Source organism: Marmota flaviventris, chromosome 2 (assembly GCF_047511675.1).
Source record: "Marmota flaviventris isolate mMarFla1 chromosome 2, mMarFla1.hap1, whole genome shotgun sequence".
In the NCBI taxonomy this organism is placed as follows: Eukaryota; Metazoa; Chordata; class Mammalia; order Rodentia; family Sciuridae; genus Marmota; species Marmota flaviventris.
The window spans coordinates 47,333,115-47,347,139 of NC_092499.1; the positions used below are offsets into that span (position 1 = coordinate 47,333,115).

Genomic DNA, 14,025 nt, shown 5'->3' on the forward strand with positions numbered 1-14,025 from the left:
TGCTTTAGCCAGGTGCAGTGGCGCATGCCTGTAATTCCAGAGGCTGCGGAGGCTGAGACAGGAGGATCATAGATTCAAAGCCAGCCTCAGCAATGGCAAGGTGAGACCTAAGCAACTCAGTGAGACCCTATCTCTAAATTAAATACAAAATAGGGCTGGGGATGTGGTTCAGTGGTTGAGTGCCCCTGAGTTCAATCCCTGGCACCCTCCTCCAAACCCTCCCCCCAAAAAATGAACACTGCCTTAGAACAGTAATCAGTCACAATAATATTCAATAAATGCTAATTAACATTTGAGGGTCAGTTTGAGGTTAAGAATTTGGTAAGTTTATTTTCAAAAGTTGCATTAAAAAATGTTGTCAATTTCATGAATTGAAATGGAAACATGCCCAGTTTAATCATTTAAGATATACCCATCTCATGTTTTCATAAATTTTTTATTCTGTTCTTTTTATCCAATGTCACAGATTCATAATAGTCAGTAGATAACTTTCAGATCTTGAAGGGAAATTTTTATAGTCTCTAACTATTCACTCCTATGCCTTGACAGTTTATAGTTATAACTGTGAAAAATTAGGAACACTGCCACTAACGTTTTGGTACATCATCTGCTTACATCTCTAGGATTATTTTCTTACTACAAATTTTCGACTGGAAAGTACTTAAACATTGCAATGGCTTTTGCTACATATTTGCAAATTTCTTGCCTGAAAGATTATTTAAATTTACTCTAACAGATGTGAATAAGATTGTTTGTTTCTTCAAATCATCACAGCATTGAATATTATCATAAAACAAACTTCGTTGTTTTAATTTACTTTATTAAGTAAATTAAATTAGTGAAGTTGACCATCTTTTAACATGTATAAGAACTATTGCAGAATATGTGGAAACAGTATGTAATCTGGAGAAAGATTAAAGGATGGTGTGAATTAGCTATGTAAGAACAGTAAAGTTTTTCTCATATATGTAGGTGGGAAGGGAAGAGAAAAATAAGTGCAAAATTAATTATTTAAACTCCCCTACACACACACTTATATTATAAATATATTCTTTTTGGGGGGGAGGGGGACTGGGGATTGGACCTAGGGGGGGACTTAACCACTGAGTCACATCGTCAGCCCTTTTTAAAATTTTGAGACAAGGTCTTGTTAAGTCGCTTAGGGTCTTGTTAAGTCGCTTAGGGTCTTGATAAGTTGTTGGGCTGGCTTTGAACTCAGATCCTTCTGCCTCAGGCTCCTGAGCTGTTGGGATTATAGGTGTGTCACTGTGCCTGGTCCCTACTTATATTTGAATTAAATACCTAGGGAAAGATGACAGTCTATGAATCAAATAAGTTTTTATATCTAGTTAGGTATTAAGTCCTACAACTTTTAATTTTGAATCCTATTTCCTCTTCATTTCCACTTCAACAACCTCATAAGAAGTCAATACGTTCCACTTAAATACCGTTACTAACACATATATAGCTCCTTGATTTCAGTTTCTCCCCACTATAAAATACCTCACATATTTACTTTAAACCAATCTTGTTTAAACCTCATTTTCTTGTGGAACTAAGGGCCAAAGTGAGGGGAATTCTACCTCTGCGCTACATTCTCAGTCCTTTATATTTTTTGATAGTGTCTTGCTCAGTTGTCCAGGCTGACCTCAAACTTGTGATACCTTGTGCCTCTGTCTCTCAAGTAGCTGGGGTCAGAGATGTGTGCCATATCTAGTTGAAACTATGAAATATGCTTGTATCCTGTGATTTAGTACTAGTCTTTTTGCATATCCTCTAGGAGCTCTAAGTAGATAATCAAGTTGTGTGTGAATAGACAGTTTTACTTCTTACTTTCTAATTGGGATGCTTCCCCTATTTTTTTCCCCCATGAAATACTGGCTAGAACCTCTATTAAGTTATGGTGAATCACACTAACTGATTTTCTAATGTCTAAACAACAGGGCATTCCTGGGATAAACCCACTTGCTCATGCTATATTATTCTTTTTACGTATTATAACCAATTTAAATATATAACAAGGGAGATTTTGAGAAAAGTACAATTGTGTTTTTATTTGATGGAAAATTTTTGCTCAGTACACTTTTCTAGATTTTGCTATTTTTAATATTATCTCATATGGTTGAGAACTTTTCACAAGTTCATGTGGTTTCAATGGTCAGAAAATATGAAGTTACAAGGACAGCTCAATACTAATACTATATAAAATTGGAACAGTATGCTAACAGATGTAACTAGATCCTAGACTACCTTTTAAAATTGTGGAAATTTCAAAGAACCTCTAACAACTCTGTAACTGCTGCTCAGCAACATGATCAGTTCTGCTCAATGAAGATGTATTTAAATAAAGTATACAGGAAAGTGTCTATGAACTTCTATTCAACAATTATTTTCTTTAAGTAATTAAATATTTCCTTGATGATTCTGTTAATTTCCTTAGAGCAAACTCGAATTTTCTCCTTTGTAACTTGATCCTTAGTAGAACTGTATTGAGCTATTGGCTTGATTTCCCCATTTATATTTGTATAGCCAGGAAAACTTCAGAGGCTTCAGAATAACATTTGTTATTAAATCACCATTCTGATGCTTACACACACACACACACACACACACACACACACACACTCTCATATTCCCCCCCTCCCACATGCAGTTCAGGCTTTCAGCTTTCTTTACTTAATGGATTGCAATCATTTTCCTACACAATATATACTGACTTGTTATTGTTTTTTTTTGAGGTGCTGGGGCTAGAACCCAGGGTCTTGTGCGTGCTAGGCAAGAACTCTACCGCTCAGGTATACCCCATCCCACTTTCCTACACTTTGAAATCTAGATTGAGAACACTTTACACCAAGAAATAGAAGGGAAGAGATGCTCTGAAATGAATCACCTGAGGTATTGCTGTCTTTTTAACTGCTTTATATTTAGTGGAGGAGGGACGTCTATTTGCCTTCTTTGCCCCTCAGAGTTAGTTCATCCTTCCAAATTGGTGCTCCATATTTCCTAGACCTTTATTTAGCCTAAGTTATGTTAAAACAAAATGTAGGCTCCTACCTGCATTTCTCCTAAATTTTCAACTTATGTCAGAAATTGCCAAATGCTTGGCTTTTCCCAGGTCTAGGTCTAAGCTTCTGATTCCATCAGCATGATTATAAATCACCTAGAGTCTTAGTGTGATAATCCTGCTATCCTTAAAGAGACTACAAATTTTATTCCTTCTTTTGTGTATTTGAAATTATTCTGATTTTACTTATTAGCAGTATTTTGATGTCATCTAGTTTTTTAAAATGATGCATGTGTTTTTTGACACAATACGTTCATTTTTATATGGTGCTGAGGATTGAACCCAGTATCTGTATCTCACATGTGCTAGGCAAGTGCTCTACCACTGAGCAACAACTCCAGGCCTGTCATCCAGTTTTAACACATAGGAACCTCAAAACCAAAGTCATACTCATAATAATAACTATTATTATCTCTTGCTATTTCATTAAATAGTATAAAAGTCCAGGAATCATAATGATTAAAGGTTTAAGTAAAGGGCTGGGGTTATAGCTCAGTTGGTAGAACGCTTGCCTAGCATGTGTGAGACACTGGGTTCAATCCTCAGCACCACATAAAAATAAAATTGTGTTCATTTACTGTAAAAATATATATTTTAAAAAGGTTTAAGTAAATATACAAATGAGATATTATGTAAGTGACAATGCCAGAAAAAAAAAAAGTTCTTTTTTCCTGAACAAAAAAAAATCTAATTAGAAAAACAAGAAACATTTGGGAAAATCTTTAGCACTACATATAGACCACCTGATAAAAAAAGTACGCCAAGAGTTTCAGTTCAGACAGATGAAAAATAAAATGGATGATGGTGATAGTGTGCAACAATGTGAATATACTTAATGCCATTGAACTGTACACTAAAAAATGATTAAAATGGCAAATGTTGTATTTTGCCACAATAGAAAGGTATATACTACTTTTTTTAGGTTTATTTAAAAATATACCACTCTTTCATTTTAAGTTGTGACACTTTGAATACTGAGACTTCTTGTTTACAAAATTAACATCTAAACATGCTTTTAAGTCATCCTGACTTTGAAATATGGAGTCTCAATTGATGCCTCTAAAGTTAAGAGATTTAATTTACAAATGGCTCCATAAGACTGAAATGTTCTTGAAAGGAAGGATATTGCAATAATTCTGCAACTGCCAGGCAAGGCAATATAGGCATTTCTGTAGGTATTCAATGTTTTTAGATTAAATTACCTTGAACTGATGAATGTAGAAAAGCTAGATGGAAGTTGATATTATACACACACATTGTCTTTTTTTGAGACAGGATCTGGTTATGTTGCCCATGCTAGCCTGGAACCCCGGATCCCAGTGACTGGGATTACAGGAATGCAGACACAGCAGCCCACTATAAGAAAGGATTTAAATGAAGTAACAGAAGACTAAGCATATTTTGGAATTCCTATCTTGAGATAATCTTATATGTGTATATAAATATGAAGCTCTATCTCTAGATTTCTAGAGTTTCCAGGATAAATATTTCTCTCAGATGTTCAAGTTAACTTTGGTTTGGCATCTTGTTTAAAATGATCTCCAAAAATATTTAATAATTATTATTATAATACCTATACTTGGCGACTGACTCCAACATCACAAAAACAGAGTTTTTGGAAGAGATCAAGGTTAAAAATCTAAAACTGGGAGTCAACAGGAAACGAGAATATTTCAAATAAGTCTGAACAAAAATAACCATGGAAATCAGTGTTTAGAGGTACAGAGGTATGGTTTGGCATACTTACCAAAAAGAGACTATACAATTTTTGTATTTTCACTAGGTATCAGTTTGCTGGAATAGAAAGATCTAATTTTTCAATAACCAGATCTAATTACCATATTTCCTCGGTCCTAACTTGTGCCTTTTATCATTTTTTAATTTTAAATTATGGAGTTTAAAGTCAGTCTTTCCCCCCAAATCCCAAAAGACTGCTGTTAACAATCGAGAAAACATAGGTGATTTTACCTACAGGGTAATATTTTCAAGTTCTACAGCCTAAAACCTCTTCATAAGGTGCTTTTCCAGGTAATATCCATTTGTGAGAGTAATGAGAAGGGTCAAAGCCCACCCCCGACTTTTTTTTCTTCCAGAAAAGGGGTTAGGCACAAAGAGCTCTGGCACTGGATCTCTGAAGTCTGGGAGGAAATCACACACCACCTCCCTAGAGCCCAGTTCATCTTTTTGTATCCCATCTCACGTGGTCCTCTGAGCGGCCTCACGTCTTAGGTGTGCCGCCGTCAAACTACCCCGTAGAAAAGCAGAGATATGCACAGCGACCCCAGGGAAGGTTTTTGGTTTCACTCCTTCTAAATCTCCAAAGGTCAGCTCCCTCAGTATATTCTTGCCCCAGCTGCCTGCCTCTGGCTCTGGTCGCTTACGTGTAGTTCGCATCCACTGCAGCAGCGCTGGGCGGTCAGCGGGAGCCACCGTATCCAGCAGTTGAAGTATAGTTCGGCGAGCGGCGCAAAATTCCATGTCACCGCAGGCAGCAGCGCAGGATTGCGTTCGAACTGCGCACGCGCAGCTAGAGTCCCGACTTCTGACCCCCACCCTCGTGGAGCTCCTCACTGGGCTCCGAAATCCCTAGGCCACGCCCAGTTTTGGAGTTCCTTGGAGCACCTCTTTCGGTTTAGTCCATTTTCCTTAAGGTGACTCCTCTCGGCCTGGCTTTCTTTTCTAGATTGCGCCACGAGAGAACCTATTTTTCTACTAACTTTGCTGCCGCCGTTATTTAACGGTAAAAAAAAAAACTAACACCAAAGCCAATCGAAACAAAGTAACATCTCCCGGAATCTTTTGTGAGAGATGAACCGAAGAAAAGCGGCGCTGTGCCCCGGAAACGGAAGTGTTTCCTCTTCCAGAAAGGCTGGACTACGCCGAGTGATGACGTCTCCTCATTGGGCGGAAGGTTCGGTGGCAGTCGTCGGTCTTCCAGCTGGTGGGAGTTGGCGTCGCGGTGTTGGGCTCTTGGACCCTAGTTTATGCAGTTCGGGGAGTTGGGTTGTGGGATCGTATCTTTCTGTCTGCTCCCACCTTTCCTGGGTTGCCATTCACGGCCTGGGGCCTCGAGGAGGACTCCCCGGCCCTTAGGGCCACGGCGTTAGCAGTGCTTTTTGCGGTAAGTGTGTGCTTTTTCCCTTCTGCAGACTACAGAGGGACAGGTAGGGCTATCTCCAACCCTGTTGAGTGGTCGAGAGACTTCAGAGGGAGTGACCTTCTCTCGCCACTAGCTGTCGTGTCACGGAGGCTGATGTGCTCTGGCTTTTTATCTAGTGTCCTCCAGTAGAAATTTAGTAAAACGTGCTGAGACCCTTTAAGTTGGCTTCAGATTTACCTGGGCCAATAAGATGAAAGTATGTGTAGGTTTGACTTTAGTGTTTGCTTTCTTGAGCAAGAATTTAGATGTGGCTACTTCCCCCAAAACCTTTGGATGTGTACCGGATTTTATTTTCCTTTGTATTTGTAGCGCTTAACACTTTGTCCTGCATCTAGTAGACATAAGATACTGTGCCATTTGACACTATTGACCATCCATTTTTTTGAAACTCCTCTATTGGTTTTCTTGATGCCATGTTTACTTGATTCTTTCATATGCTTAGTTCGACGGAATATTTACTTGTTCTTAAATTTAGGGATACAGAAATGAATTACACAAACCCTGCTATTGAGAAGCTAATAGTACAGGAAAAGAGGCATTTAAGTGTACATTATATCAAGATGAATAAAGAGGGTTGGGGTTGTAGCTCAAGGTAGAGCACTTGCCTAGCACGTGTGAGACACTGAGTTTGATGTGCCTTTGGGGGAGGGGAAAGGAATTAGTAAACGCTTCTATCCCTTTGGTTTATTTTACTCTTAGTTAACTCTTAAGAGTAAACATCTTATTGGCCCAGGTAAATCTGAAGCCAACTTAAAGGGTCCCAGCACGCTTTACTAAATTTCTACTGGAGGACACTAGATTAAAAAGCCAGAGCACAACTCTCTTTTTAGTTGCTATAAATGCTATAAGCCATGGTCTTCCACAGTCTTACCTTGAGAGTTCTCATCTTCGTCTATGACTTCTGTGACATCATCATTATGCAATCATTTCCAAACCTTTTCTTTAGCTTCCATCTCATGAAAATTCTGTACTTTCTGCAGACTCAATAGGTCAAAAACCTATTGAGTCTATCTTCCTTTTTTCCTTTTTTCACTATGATGTGTATTATAAAAAGTCTATAAAAGAAGTGATTCTCAGAGTTTTTGAGTTTTTTACCCCTTGTTAATTAAGTTTTGTTATATGAATGTTCAGTTTAGAAAAGGATAAGCTGAACAGATGCAGTGGCACATACCTGCAATCCCAGCTACTTGGGAGGTTGAGGCAGAAGGATCACAAGTTCAAGACCAGCTTCAGCAACTTAGGGACACTCTGTTTCAAAAAAAAAAAATCAAAGGGGCTGGGATGCAGCTCAGTGGTAAAGTGCCCTGATAGCACAAAAAAAGGTAAGCTGGATGGGGTGGCATGTGCTGCACCTATATTCCCAACTACTTTATAGGCTGAGGCAGGTGGTCTGAGTTGGAGAGGAGCCTGAGCAAGTAGTGATGCTGTCTCAAAATAACAAAACAAGGGTAATAAGGACTGGGGTTGTGGCTCAGTGGCAGAGTGCTTGTCTAGTACATGTGAGGCACTGGGTTCGATCCTCAGCACCACATAAAAATAAAAAAACAAAATAAAGATATTGTGTCCATGTATAACTAAAAAAACATTTAAAAAAGGTAATAAAATGAATGCTTAATGAATGAATATAAAACTTAAGTGAATATCAAATTAAATAGTAGATCATTACAAATAACCCTTACGGCTTTTGCACCTTTTCTCTATTGAGTGTTCTTTTTAACTTTCAAACCAGCTTCTCCTTTTGCTTTCCATTTTTTGGTTAATGGCATCACTAGCCATCTTTTCTCCTTCACCTTCTACTGGTATTTGGTCATGAGTTTCTGTAGATTCAGCTTCATGGGTTAGTTCTTGATTCTAGCACCTTCTCACAATTTGCCTTATTTTCCCCTGGCTTATACTCACAAGTTTTACTAGGTTTCTGGAGTATGGCTAGTGTTTGTAGTCTTCCAATTCTAGAGTTTTTCTTCCTCAGATATATTTGTTACATTGTTTCTAAAGATATGTTTTTATATTATTATTATTATTATTATTTTGAGACAGGGTCTTGTTATATTGCTCAGGTTGGCCTTGAATTCCTGGGCTTAATTGAGCCTCTGCCTCATCCTCCTCAGTGGCTGGGACAAATACCACTAGCCTAAAGATATTTTTAAGTGATGAAAAAAAATCCATTCCCATATTTCCTTTGAGGAGTGTTTCTTAATGCAGTGATTGGTAACACTGGCATTTCAGGGTAGACAGTAAAGTTTTTCAAAATATAAATGCCTTGTTTTGCTTTCCTAATCAAGAATTTAGGTAAGGCTGTTTCTCCAAAGATCTCTTTCTTAGTTACCATCCCATCCCTAAGGATTCTCGCTGAGCATTTACTTTTTAGCCTTTGTTTAAGTGTAATTGAAATAGACCATTGCTTGAGCATATGCCTCTTATACCTCCTCCTCTTTCAATTACCTTCTCTTTTATTACCTTTTTTTACTAATTGAACTTTTATATACTTTTTTCTGTCCTTCAATTATGAAGAGTTGTGTAGTGTTATTTTTAATATTAAAATAAGTTTTAAAATTTGAAAACCAATTATTTTAATTAAAGATAATTTTTTTTATATTTCCTGCCATGATTGAATATAACCTTTGGTGCAAAATTAAGGGAGGGGAGTTTGTGGTAGTTGATAAGGGAGTTGTCAACTTCTGAAATTGCCAAGGGAGTCTTCTTTGTATTAAACTGATGTTGATTTATTGATTTGAAGTTAGAACTTTTCTCATACTGGGACAATTTCTGCAGCATACAGTAGGTGTTTAATGAATAAATGAATACCAGTGACAACCCCTAGCCTTTTGACAATACTGTTCAAAGTTTTCATATTGAGCACTTTGGAAAATAACTTTCCTCTTGACTTAAAAAATAATAGTCTTGGGCTGGAGCTGTAGCTCAGTGGTAGAGCGCTTGCCTAGTATGTGTGAGGCACTGGGTTTGATACTTAGCACCGTATAAAAATAAATAAATAAATTTAAAGGCCTACAGTCTATCTCCAATTACAAAAGAAAAAAAAAAAAAAAGGTCTTAGTGTGGTGGTGTGCATTGTGGTGGTATGCAAGTGTAGTTCCAGCTACTCAGGAGGCCAAGGCAGGAAGATTGCCTTGAGCCTAGGAGGTTAAAACCAGTATGGGCATCATGCTGAGACCCCCATCTTAAAAAAAAAAAAAAATATATATATATATATATATATATATATATATATATATATATATATATATCTTAATCCTTAATAAAAAATTAGATATTATACAAATAGATAAGATGATAAAAAATTTCAAGTTACTTGTTGGAATGACATCCGGGCACTTGTAATTGGCAGTAAATGTTAAGTATTCCAGAGATGACAAATGATATTTATGTTTTATTAAAACAAAGTGCTTATATTGTACAGTTCACCTAAAGTATACATTTTGAAGATTTTAGTGTATTTACAGTTGTGCAAGCATTATATAACGAATTTTAGAACGTTTCGTCACCCCATGAAGAAACCCCATATGCATTAACAGTACTCTCTATTTTATTTCATTTCCTGAACTGTAAGCAACTATTTATCTACTCTTTGTTTCTATAGATTTGCCTATTCTGAACATTTTTAAAATATATTTTTAGTTGTAGATGGACATATTCCATTATTTATTTATTTATTTTAAAATATTTATTTATCTATTTATTAGTTGTAGTTGGACACAATACCTTGTTTTATTCATTTTTATGTGGTGCTGAGGGTTGAACCCAGGGCCCCGAATGTGCTAGGCAAGCGCTCTACCACTGAGCCACAACCCCAGCCCCTATTTTATTTATTTTTATGTGGTGCTGAGGATAGAACTCAGTGCCTCCTACATGCTAGGTAAGCACTCTGCCATTGAGATACAACCCCAGCCCCTGATTATTTTGTATAAATGAAATATAGTTTTTCGTGACTGACTTCTTTCTTTTAGCACATTTTCAAGATTCATACATGTTGTATGTATGCAATACTGCATTTCTTTTTATTGCCTATTGATATTCCATTCTTTGAATCCTATTTTGAAACAAGGTCTTGCTAAGTCATTGAGGTTAGCCTAAAACTTGCAATCCTGTTGTCTCAGCCTCCTGAGTAGTGATTAAAGGTGTGCACCACTGTGCCCAACTGTTTCCACTTTTTGACTATTATGAATAATGCTGCTAAGACCATTCACGTAAAAAGTTTTTATTTGGATGTGTATTCCTTTCTCTTGGATATGGATATAGGAGTGCTGTGTTTAACATTTTGAGGAATTGCCAAGTGTTTCCTAAAAAACTGTACCACTTTGCCATGAGCAGTGTATGAAGGTTCTGATTTCTCTACATCCGTGCCTACATGTGTTTTGTTTTTTTGATTATAGCTGTCCTAGCCGGGCGGCTGTGGCGCACGCCTGTAATCCCAGCGGCTGGGGAGGCTGAGACAAGAGAATTGCGAATTCAAAGCCAGTCTCAGCATCATTGAAGTGCTTAGCAACTCAGTGAGACCCTGTTTCTAAATAAAATACAAAATAGGGCTGGAGAAATAGCTCAGTGGTTGAGTGTCCCTGAGTTCAATCCTCAGTACCCCTGCCACAGGAAAAAAAAAAAAAAAAAAAAAAAAGATATAGCTATCCTAGTAAGTATAAAATGATATCTTATAATTTTGATTTATGATTCCTTGATAAGGGTAGTGTTCTGTTTTAGATATTTTTTTGAGTTTATTTTTTGTGGCCCTGTTTTTCACAAAATGAACTGTAATATATAATTCCTGTATATATTTTGTAGTGTGCTTTTTTCATTAAAGCATATTTTAGCACTATCAAGCATATTTTAGAAAAGAACTTCTCTCATTTCTGCTTCCTTCTCTGCTTCTCCCCAAACCATAATTTTGTGAAAACTTACCTAAATTATGTGCCTAGAAAATAAAATCTGTAGGGATATACAGCATATTATTATTTGTTGTTACCAGGGATGGGAGTGGATAGGATTAGAGGAATTAAATTTTCTATCTTATATTGCTGTTAATATTTGAATTTTTATAATGAACATGAATCCTCTTATAATTATAAAACATAAAGGTGAATTATTTCCTTGGAGGAATAAGTAGATTTAACTTTTATCAGGTAAAATTCTGATAGGTGCTGTGGGCATGTGTGAATGTACTACAGTGACTTCCACCTTCATGTATACATATAAGGCACTAATATGTAAAATCAATAAATAGATGGGGGGAGAGCCACTGGAGAGAAGAAGGGGAAGCAGGGGGAAGGAAGGAAGGGAGAGGTACTGAGGACTGAAATGGGCAAATTATATTCCATGATGTATGATTATGTCAAAACAAACCCCATATTAGCAACAATGCACTAATAAAAACATAAAAATTACCTACAGCTATATTTTTCACTAAATTTTCTTTTCTGTGGTTCTAGACTCTGAATACATATAATTTGTAGAATTTTTAAAATACTTTTATTTTTACAGTCAGGTAAACAAATATTGGTTATAAGCTTTTGACTAGTTTAGAGAAATATACTATGTAGAAGAATGTTTATGAAAATAATTTATATATTTAATTCCTGAGTCTTAAATTGATTTTAAAAGTTAGTTTTTCTCAAGGGATTAGAAGAACTTAAGGGTTTTGTTGTGATAGGATTTGAAATTTCTAAACATTTGTGTCTGTATGGTCTCAGATCCGGCAAGGTTCTGGCAAGATATATTTATAATTGTTTATGTAGAGAAAGGTGGCTTTTTTGACATTGTAACTCTTATTGAATGACAACTAGGTACTAAATGTAAAATTGGCGCTAAAATCTTTTACTAAATATAAAAGACTCCAGTGGTTCCTCCATAATGGGACAGGCACTTTAGTAGGCAGTTCAAAAATTTCTAGCTTACACTTTGGATGATATAGGGAGAGCTACTTGATATCATTCAAGAAAGAATAGAAGTAAATAGTTAATATTCTAGGCACCCTCAGACAGTTTTATACATACTATCTCATTTAGTCCTCACAACAGCTGTGCAGGGTAAACTACCTTGATAATGGTATTATCTCCATTTGCAGGTGAGGAAAGTGAGGCTCAGAGAGATTAAGTAACTTGCCCAAAGTAACACAGCCATTATGTAACAGAGCTGGGATTTGAAACCAAGTCTGTCAGACTCCAAAGCCCATGCTCTTTCCAGTACTTCACATTGAGCAGGTAAGTAGGATACTTGGCCGTGAGATTGCCTTACTTAGGGAATCCCAGACTTGAGCCTGTTTCTGTCATTGACTCACTCCTAGTCAGCCTCCTATTAGAAGAATCTGTGACTTGGGCCAAGATCAGTACTTGTACAATACTGATCATAGTGGTACTTTTCAGCTCTTTCTGGACATGGCAGTTACTCTTCCATGAAGAGGAACATAGCCAGGTGCAGCGGTGCTTGCCTATCCCAAGCGACTCAAGAGGCTGAGGCAGGAGGATCACAGGTTTGAGGCCAGCATTAGCAACTTAAGTGAGGTCCTAAGTAACTTAGTGAGACCTTGTCTCAAAATAAAAAGGGGTGGGGATGCATCTCTATGGAAAAGCACCCTGGGTTCAATCCCCAGTACTCTGCCCAAAAAAGAAAAAAAAATTCAAAATATGATTTTTTTTCTTTTATAACATAGCAGCAAAATTTGTCCCTTGAATTTGCCACCAGGGTATTTGACCCTATTGGTTAAAGCATTATTTATGTTCTAGAACTTTAGGCTGTGTAACTAAAGGCTATAGAGAATCATATTGGATTTTTTGGTAGGGAGATGACTGTTCTGTTTCTTAAACTGCTTATTTCAAAATTGTTAAGAGGGTGGTATGAGATAATAGGTTTTAAATCCTAAGAAGTACTATATAGTAATTACTTGCTATTCTAAAATCCCCAATTTAAATCCATTTTTTGTGTGAAATTCTAGCATTAAAAATTTATAGGTAACATCTATAATTTTTTTTTAATTAGCCAAGAGAATTTTGAATGAGTTTTTGAGTTGTAAATTGCTCCAACTATTTAGTTTTAGATATTAACGACAACAAAAAGTATTTTGCTTTTAGTGTGCATTTTAGAACAAGGAATAGTTAATTTTTAAGTATCTTATTGGAAATGCATGGAGGAAATTTTGAAAAGTTATAATAAATAATGACAAATGACTATTAAATGTACAATGTCAGTTACTTAGATCATTGAATGTCTTTTGACTTGTTATCTGTATTAGTGTATTTTAGTGGCCTTTAAGAGTTATTTGTAAGGCTGGGGTTGTGGCTCAGTGGTAGAGTGCTCACCTAGCATGTGTGAGACGCATTGGGTTCGATCCTCAGAACCATATAAAAAAGAATTTAAAAAGAGTTATTTGTAATGCTTTTCATAACTTTGGTCCCTAGTCTTGCTCTTTCCCAATTACATTAAATATTTCATTCATTCATAAAGTTCATTGTCATTAAGGATTGAGGATAGGTAAAGCAGTGAGATCACAGGAGACAGCAAAAGAGTCAAAAATTCCTGCCTCGTGCAGCTTACATTTCAGTAGGGGGACTATAGACCACACGTAATATAAATAAATCATATATAAGTTGATAATAGGAAAAATAAAGGGAGGAGGAGTTACAGTTTAAATAAGTGATTAGATCAGAAAGAGCCTGCCAGCTAGTACTACAACCCTAAGGTGAAAATAGCCACAGCAAAGTGGTATGATTAAAGTGAAAGGTGTGTATGTACATATTTGAGGATGCCTTACAGTTCATTTTGAGGACTTTACCTTTGTATGCAATGGGAAATTATT

General features: G+C 36.5%; 2 protein-coding genes across 6 annotated transcripts in view; one reads left to right on the plus strand and one right to left on the minus strand.

Moving 5' to 3' along the window:
• Positions 1–5,905, minus strand: part of LOC114088036 (uncharacterized) — a 32,956-nt gene extending 27,051 nt beyond the window's left edge. The window contains exons 1-2 of one of the 3 annotated variants that reach the window (XM_071607831.1): positions 5,446–5,508; positions 4,267–4,420 (exon numbers count right to left, since the gene is read on the minus strand). In XM_071607831.1, the coding sequence (XP_071463932.1) occupies positions 4,267–4,321 (55 nt within the window). In that variant the 5' untranslated portion in view covers positions 4,322–4,420; positions 5,446–5,508. Of the gene's footprint in view, positions 1–4,266; positions 4,421–5,445 lie in introns of all 3 variants that reach the window. The other 2 variants (XR_011706598.1, XM_027929594.2) reach the window with 2 other exon arrangements.
• A 27-nt stretch (positions 5,906–5,932) lies between these two features.
• The window catches only part of LOC114087984 (signal recognition particle subunit SRP54), a 60,205-nt gene continuing 52,112 nt past the window's right edge, over positions 5,933–14,025 (plus strand). Inside the window, exon 1 of one of the 3 annotated variants that reach the window (XM_034636839.2) lies at positions 5,933–6,185. The gene's annotated coding sequence lies outside the window, so the exon portion shown is untranslated. Of the gene's footprint in view, positions 6,186–12,346; positions 12,434–14,025 lie in introns of those variants that run through there. The other 2 variants (XM_027929516.3, XM_027929517.3) reach the window with 2 other exon arrangements.